Genomic DNA, 7,500 nt, shown 5'->3' with positions numbered 1-7,500 from the left:
TAAAATATTTTAGAAAGTGATCAAACGATATATAATATAAAAATATTGAACGATATATGTATAAGGTATATAAAATATAAAAACGAACGAACAAAAAATAAGCAAAAAAAAAAAAAAAAAAAAAGAACAAATATCAAAACTTTGGATTAATTTTAACGATCAAAACAATAATCTGTGATGAAAAATGTAAAAGAGAATCATTTTATAATTTTCTTTTGTTGCTTTGTTAAATCTACATTTTGATATCTTAGGATTAGAAAAAGAAAAGAAAGAAGACATTGAAAAAAGAAAGTAAAAGAAAAAAGACATTGAAAAAAAAAAAGAAAAGAAAAAAGACATTGAAAAAAAAAAAAAGAAAAGAAAAAAGATATTGAAAAAAAAAAAAGGAACTCTCTTCATCTCTTGAAATCGATCAAACGTTAATTTCCACGTTATTAATCTCCGATATTTCACGATTCTCTCTCATTCTCACGTTAGTACCCGTTAAATGGATGGCACCGGAATCATTGGCAGATCACGTTTATACCAGTAAATCTGACGTTTGGAGTTTCGGTGTGCTCCTTTGGGAATTGGTCACTTTAGGAGCATCACCGTATCCAGGTGTAGACGTTCATAATCTTTACAATCTTTTAAAGGCTGGTTATCGTATGGAAAAGCCAGCTAATTGTTCTCAACAATTGTAAGTAAATTCGACAATTAACAAAACAATTCGAAATTAATTACGACAACAACAACAACAACAATAATATTAATATTAATTACAAAAGTAAAAAATAAAAATTCATCACTTTTATGTCATTTAACATGATCATACATTATTACTAATAAGAAAATTTGTCGTAATAAATTAATCGATATTACAAAAGTCAATTATTAAAAACTATAATTACATGTTCAATTATAAAAGGTCAATTATAAAACTTTATCGTTTCAATGTTTGATTAATGTTTCTCTTTGTTTAATGTTGTCATCCATAAAAGGTCAAAAATTATAATAGTAGTATAGTAACGTCCATCTGTAGAAAAAATTTATCAGAATTAAAAATTTGGATGTTTTGATTATTATAGATATAAATTGATGGTCTCATGTTGGCACGAGGAACCTGGAATGAGACCATCTTTTAAAGAACTCACCTGTCACTGGGAACGCATGTTAGAGGATGGAGTAGAGTATTTAGATCTGAATCCAAGGACCGTCCATAATCAGGCATACTTTGCTTCTCTTCACGCATTAGATAGTCCAACCAGTGAGTATTTTGAGAAAATACAAATATAATATCATTAATAATTTCATTTTTATATTTTCGTGAAAAAAAAAAAAATAAGAAAAAAAAAATACAAAAACAAAGAAATTTTTTTTTTTTTAATTTAATCTAAAATATAATTTCTAATAATAAAATATATTTTATTATTAAAAATTTCTAATATCTTATATCGAGATAATTTCATATAGAAATATTTTTATATATATATATATATGTTTATTTATTTATTATTAATTAATACCTTTAATATTTCCCATTAAATATTTTACATTATAAGGTATTATAAGGTTATAAGATTAAATTGAAGAATTTAATATAAACAATAGTCGATTTATAATTTTACTGATAAAAAGAAAAAAAAAAAAAAGAGGAAAAGAGGTATCTTTTTATGGTTTATCAATTAGTCATTTATTTTTATTGTTTTAGGTTCAGGCGATCAAGGTATAGAAGAGGCCAAGGTTAATATCTTAAGGACAGATACGGTTAATTACCTCAGTAAACCATCGTCGGAACCTGTGACGAAGTGCGATAAAGTAGACAAACTTCATGCATTTTGGCAGGAACCAATAGCTTCATTTCCAAGCGAAACAGTAAAATCACCTTATGTCAATGATCGTCCACCTAGCTTGAACATCAATCATTACGAAAGTCCAATTAAATTAAGGAATACAAGTGTTACTAGTAATAGCGAGAATGATCTTAAAACACCACCGAATGAACGGCCACAGTCTTATATAGATATGCAAGGAAAGAAAACGAAAGAAACGGATGATTTATTGTTGTTCGGCAGTTTGGAAAGCAAGGAAGACAACGATAGAACTGATTGAGGATTTTGATGAGAAAGAAGAAGAAAAAAAAAAAGAAAAAAAAAGAAGACGAAGAAGAAAGCAGAAAAAAAAAACATTTATTTAAAATGTTCGAGAGTCTTTCCTTTTTCTTTTTTTTCTTTTTTTTTTTTTTTTTTTTTTTTTTTTTATTTTTTAAGAAAGATTTTTCCAACGATCTGATCTCCAATGATCAAGACAGATGACGATTGATGATTGATGATTGAAATGATATTGACGACGATGACAGATACGATGGAGAAATGATTTTTCGATATTACGATATCATTGATGAAAGAGTGATCACGAGAAAAAATTCTCGTAGCTCTTAATTGTTATACCAAAAATGATGAGAGAAGAGAGAGAGAGAAAGAGAGAGAGAGAGAGAGAGACAGAGAGACAAACAAAGAAACAAAGAAAAATATCGAGTTAGATTAACATATTTTTATGTATAAAGCATCTTTTTCTTGTACTTAAGCGAAACGGCACTTTTTTTTTCGTATTACTATTACTACTATTACTACTATTACTAATATTATTACTATTTACTAGTACCTACAGCTATTTACTATCAAAAATATTACAAATATTACATAAACGCGATTCTCGATTAAGAAAAGCTAATTTATATATATATATATATATATATATATATATATATATATATGTATATAAATATTTATATATATAATATATATAATATATATAAATATATATATATATATATATATATATATACATACATATACGATATAAATAATACTGTGAACAATTTGTATGTACAAGCGAACGTACAAAGTTTCACACGTGCACATTGCTAATCGCATTTAAAAGAAAAAAAAAAAAGAGAGAGAGAGAGAGAGAGAGAGAGAGAGAGAGAAAATAATTTCTCGTATGAAAGCTTTATCGGCAATGCATTTGAAAGATATACATACATAAATGGCTTCCTCTTTAAAGGATCATTATCTAAATCTTCGTTATTGATCATAATAGATCTCTATAATATGATGATCATCTTGATTGAAGGATGAAACATTGGTTTTTTTTTTTCTCAATTGCATACACACACACACACACGCACACACACACAAATACATACGTATACATACGTACATACAAACAAGTAATTTCTTTTTATAGCTTTTTAAAAAGATATAAATAATGCGCACGTCGTTGTTTAAAATTGAAATATGGCAATGATTAAGGGAGACTTTAGTATGAATATAAAAAAAAAAAAAAAGTTTTATCGCCGTGTACGTGTTTTTTAGAGGGGGAAACACACGCTCACAGAAAGAGAGAGAAAGAGAGAGAGAGAGAGAGAGAGAGAGAGAGAGGAGAAACACAGATACAACTATATATACAAAGAAGACTGGATTTCCGTACCTTATTCTCACAAAATCATTCAAAAGAAAAATCATCTCTTTTTGTATTTATGTAAAAAGAAAAAAGAAAAAAAAAAAAAAAAAATAAAACATTCCATTAGTTTAGTTCTCTTTACCTCGTAACGTAAGTGCTTCGTTTACTTTCACTTTTTTTTATTTTTTTTATTTTATTTTGATCCTATATTTTTTTTTTTTTTTTTTTTTATTTGTTTTGTTTTTGTTAGATTGTTTATCAATGCGATTATTGCAGTGCCATTATCGTTTCGTTATAATTATTAACGTGTATGGATAAAAAGAAAGTGTATGTGAGAGATATAAAAAGAGAGAGAGAGAGAGAGAGAAAGAGAGAAAAAAGAAAGATTTGTTTATTATAATTGAAATAAAGTTGAAAAAAGAGAAAAATAATTATCGTCGTAAACATTTATTAAACGTGGTCGTCGTTATAACACGGGGTATAAAAATGTGATAAATTATAAAGGTATCGTTGTGAAACAGCCTCGTTATAATACGAACAAAACATTAATTGCTTTGTTTATTTTTTGTTCTTTTCTTTTCTTTTCTTTTCTTTTCTTTTCTTTTCTTTTTCAGTACTATGTTTATATACTACTGCTCGTCTGAATCCGAGTGGACGGTAATAATACCTTTTTCACCTTGAAGTTCACAATATTTTCTTTTCAATGAATTATTAAATTCGTCCTTAACAACATTCGAAGACATTGAATTGTTATCGTCCTCGTGATTCAGATCTTCGTTTTTAATATTATTTGTTGGTACTACGGATGGTAAAAGATCGTCTGAAAATATAATTCAAACTATTATTGATATGTTTTTAAATATTTATTTATTTATAAATTAAATATATATATATATATATATAGAGAGAGAGAGAGAGTGAGAGTGTGTGTGTATGTGTGTGTGTGTGTTGTAATACATACCAGTTTCATCAGCACTCTTGTGATCACTACCAGTACCATCGTCTAACATCTCTACTTGAGCTAATTTTATACTTTCCAATAGTACCTCCTTATTTGATAAACCAAAGAATCTAATGTAATCAATATTGTGAACTGTCCTCACTAATTTCGCTAATTCTTCGGGCATACGAAAACGTTGAAAACGTTTTGCCTCGTCCGGCAAATCAGTTGATTTGCAATATGGCAATTGTAGAATATAATACCTTTTATTTCTTTGCCCATAATTTTCTCTAATCAATTGCAATATATAAGTGTCTATGTTCTCGTATATTGTTGGTACAAGTTTGTTAGACGGTGGTGATGTCACAATGAGAATAATGTCGGCAGAATTAAACGCGGTTCTACACCAAAGTTCTACGTCCTGAAAAGGAAAGAAAAGAGAAAGAAAAAAAAAAGAAGAAAAAAAAAAAATAAGAAAAAAACAGAGAGACAAGTTTGATTTTTGAGAGACGAAGAGGAAGAACAATTGGTTTTTTTTTCTTTTTTTTTTTTTTTTTTTTTTTTTTTAATATCATATTTACGCCTTACCTTTGATACAGTCTCCGAGATATCGAACATATCTATCATGGCATTAATATTACAGCATCTTAAATATTTTGTTAATTCTGCCATAACCGTGATATGTGATTCCCGCGTTGGCGAGTATACTATTAAACAATTTGGTTTCTTTCTGTCTTTCTTTGCTATAATTTTTTTTTGTTTTTTGTTTTTTATATAACGAAATGAGAAAGAATATTTTATTTTATTATATTATGACGTGTACAAAGACAATAATGAAATTTTATATCAATGTGAAACAGACGATCTTACCATTTTTTGTACATAACTTATATATGTGGTAAAGCGCATATAATATCACAGGTGGTATCCATATAATGCTAATTATCATAATGAGTAAACGATGCGATGCTTCTCCTGTTAAATATTATTTAAAGATAATTACATTAATATCTATAATAAACATAAGATTAAGGAAAGATCAAAACGTACTTATACTTATGAAAGGTGAGGTGGCATTAATGCATCCGTATATACTACAATTGGGATGAATAGCTGCTACTTGAAAATAATAGATTCCATCTAATATGGAAAAATTATATTGTATATGCTCTTCATTTATCGGTTGAGAAACTTTTATGTCGGTCGTTATACCCGTGCTATTATTTGTTAACCAAATTCTATACGTAGTTACGTTAAATTTTTTAGGAACTGGCTGTATATATAATGTGAAGAGTAATGCATCAGAAACATCTATATAAATGAATGGTAAGTATCCAGTAATGTCATTATTTTCATCTGAAAATTCAATCTTTATATTAATATATTATCATATAAAATTAATTATATTTTATTATGAAAATTCAATAATTTACCAATAGACTCATGATGAGGAATTATGAAAACAAGCTTTTTACTGTACTCAAATCTTTTTCCACTTACAGAATACTCTAAACGATAAGGACTACCTTCAAATGATTGATTTGTAAAAGGACAAGATAAAATGAATCTATTAGGTACTGAGTCAGTCGTGTTTCCATGTAAAGCAATATGTGTACACACGGATATATTTTCATCCATCAGACTTTGATAACGTGTGGTTAACCCTAAAATTAAATAAAGACATATATATATATATATATATATATATATATGTATGTATAAATTATTAAATTATATAATATGTGACAAAACTAAATCCATTATAGATAGATATTTACTAAGAAAATTAATATCAGTAATTGATAAATTAAATGCAGTCAATTTTCCTTTAAATGTTCCTGTACTAATAACATAAGCAGACAATTGAAATTGAGTCGTACTCTCCTGGAAAGATATATGATTCCATCCATCGAATCTAAGTTTAATACAATCTAAAGGAACAATAAAATATAATTAATATATAAATCATTATTATTTGTAAGTAAATAATTTTAACTCTTACCATCATCTTCAATTGGTTTTATTCTACATTGAAGACCAGGCAATGACACCTTAGTTGACTATACATATATATTACATAGAATAAGAATAAAATAGAATAAAAAGAATATAAAAAAAGAAAATATATATATATATATATATATATATGACTGTGTGTTTTATTGATAAAAAATATAATAATAAAAAGGAAATATAATGTATTACTTACAACATTTTGACAATAATTTGGATAACAGTATTGAGCGTTCACATATTGTGTCGAATAATACAATATAATTGTGAGCAATTTAAATGCGTTGTACATTGTCAGGTTAAAATAGTATACACGATTTTAACGTAAAGCTTCTAATATTAGAAGCCCTTCTAATTCTAACATATTTGTTCTATTAATATGTTCCTTTGTATCGAGTGAAATTATCAATTATTTAATTGACTCAATCAATCTATATAACTTACATTATCTTATAAAAATCAAAACAATAGACCAATAAACGACGCGACCCATAAACACTCTCAATGCACTAGATGCATTTTCTTTTTCTTTTTTTTATTTATTTTTCTTTTTTTTTCTTTTCTTTTCCTTCTGAAAAGAAACGCACTCTGGTGGACGTCGAGGTAACTAAAAAGAGCGCTGATGAATGTAACGCGGGAAAAATTTAAATGTTAATAATAAATTTTCGTCTTTTAATTAACGTTTTAATTAAAAGAAAACACTCTATATTTCATTATTAAGAATAATAATATTTCTTAATTTTCATATCAATTACCTCACAAATATTCCATGAGTTTCTAATTGGAGAAAAAAAAAAAGAAAAAAAAAAAAAGAAAAAAGAAAGAAATTTTTTTTTGCAATAGTATTAAAAACGTATACATATCTACGTATTAGTCATAAGTATGAATATAATCAGAACAAACCTGTTCGATAATAAATTTATCCTTGAGTTGAACTAAATCCTACATTATTCGATTTTAATGCCTAATCAGTGTATAAACATCTCGTTAAATTCTAAACAGGTTTAATCTCATTCTTATTTCTAATTTTTTACGGCTTTTATATATGTATGTCAAATAGTTGAATTTTATTCACGCAAGCTAGTTAATATCAATTAGTATTT

At 26.6% G+C, this 7,500-nt stretch overlaps 2 protein-coding genes across 8 annotated transcripts in view; one reads left to right on the top strand and one right to left on the bottom strand.

Moving 5' to 3' along the window:
• Positions 1-2,108, top strand: part of Ret (protein kinase receptor Ret oncogene) — a 52,893-nt gene extending 50,785 nt beyond the window's left edge. For all 3 annotated transcript variants that reach the window (XM_035883434.2, XM_085660588.1, XM_085660589.1), the window contains 3 exons: positions 478-679; positions 1,068-1,246; positions 1,691-2,108. In XM_035883434.2, coding sequence (XP_035739327.1) covers positions 478-679; positions 1,068-1,246; positions 1,691-2,091 — 782 coding nt within the window. In that variant the 3' untranslated portion in view covers positions 2,092-2,108. The remainder of the gene's footprint in view (positions 1-477; positions 680-1,067; positions 1,247-1,690) is intronic.
• On the bottom strand, positions 876-7,181 carry LOC118449178 (uncharacterized). 5 transcript variants are annotated; one of them, XR_014982814.1, is made up of 12 exons: positions 6,594-7,180; positions 6,387-6,444; positions 6,163-6,315; positions 5,818-6,048; positions 5,435-5,740; positions 5,255-5,359; positions 4,973-5,127; positions 4,406-4,805; positions 4,112-4,264; positions 1,756-1,889; positions 1,134-1,221; positions 876-1,015 (listed from the first exon to the last, which is right to left on the bottom strand). XR_014982814.1 is itself a non-coding variant. In XM_085660594.1 (10 exons), exons 1-10 carry the CDS (start codon positions 6,687-6,689, stop codon positions 1,861-1,863), a joined length of 1,686 nt encoding a protein of 561 aa, XP_085516720.1. In that variant the 5' UTR covers positions 6,690-7,180; the 3' UTR covers positions 1,638-1,860. The 5 variants fall into 5 exon arrangements, 3 of the variants coding, with proteins under 3 accessions (XP_085516720.1, XP_085516721.1, XP_035739336.1); XR_014982815.1 differs by having other exon boundaries at positions 1,756-1,885; XM_085660594.1 differs by lacking the exons at positions 876-1,015; positions 1,134-1,221 and having other exon boundaries at positions 1,638-1,889.
• Between the last annotated feature and the right edge of the window lie 319 nt (positions 7,182-7,500).

This window comes from Vespa mandarinia, chromosome 12 (assembly GCF_050613455.1).
Source record: "Vespa mandarinia isolate Hongniang chromosome 12, ASM5061345v1, whole genome shotgun sequence".
NCBI classification, from domain to species: domain Eukaryota; kingdom Metazoa; phylum Arthropoda; class Insecta; order Hymenoptera; family Vespidae; genus Vespa; species Vespa mandarinia.
Note: the sequence above shows the minus strand (reverse complement) of the source record. Positions and strands in the feature narration are given on the sequence as shown.

Excerpts from the sequence above, each read along its gene's own strand:
- LOC118449178 (XM_035883443.2), bottom strand. The coding sequence starts at position 6,689 with ATGTACAACGCATTTAAATTGCTCACAATTATATTGTATTATTCGACA. Across the intron at positions 5,741-5,817 it reads TCCTCATCATGAGTCTATTG|ATGAAAATAATGACATTACT; the intron begins GTAAATTATTGA and ends TTGAATTTTCAG. Across the intron at positions 4,265-4,405 it reads CAAGAGTGCTGATGAAACTG|ACGATCTTTTACCATCCGTA; the intron begins GTATGTATTACA and ends TTATATTTTCAG.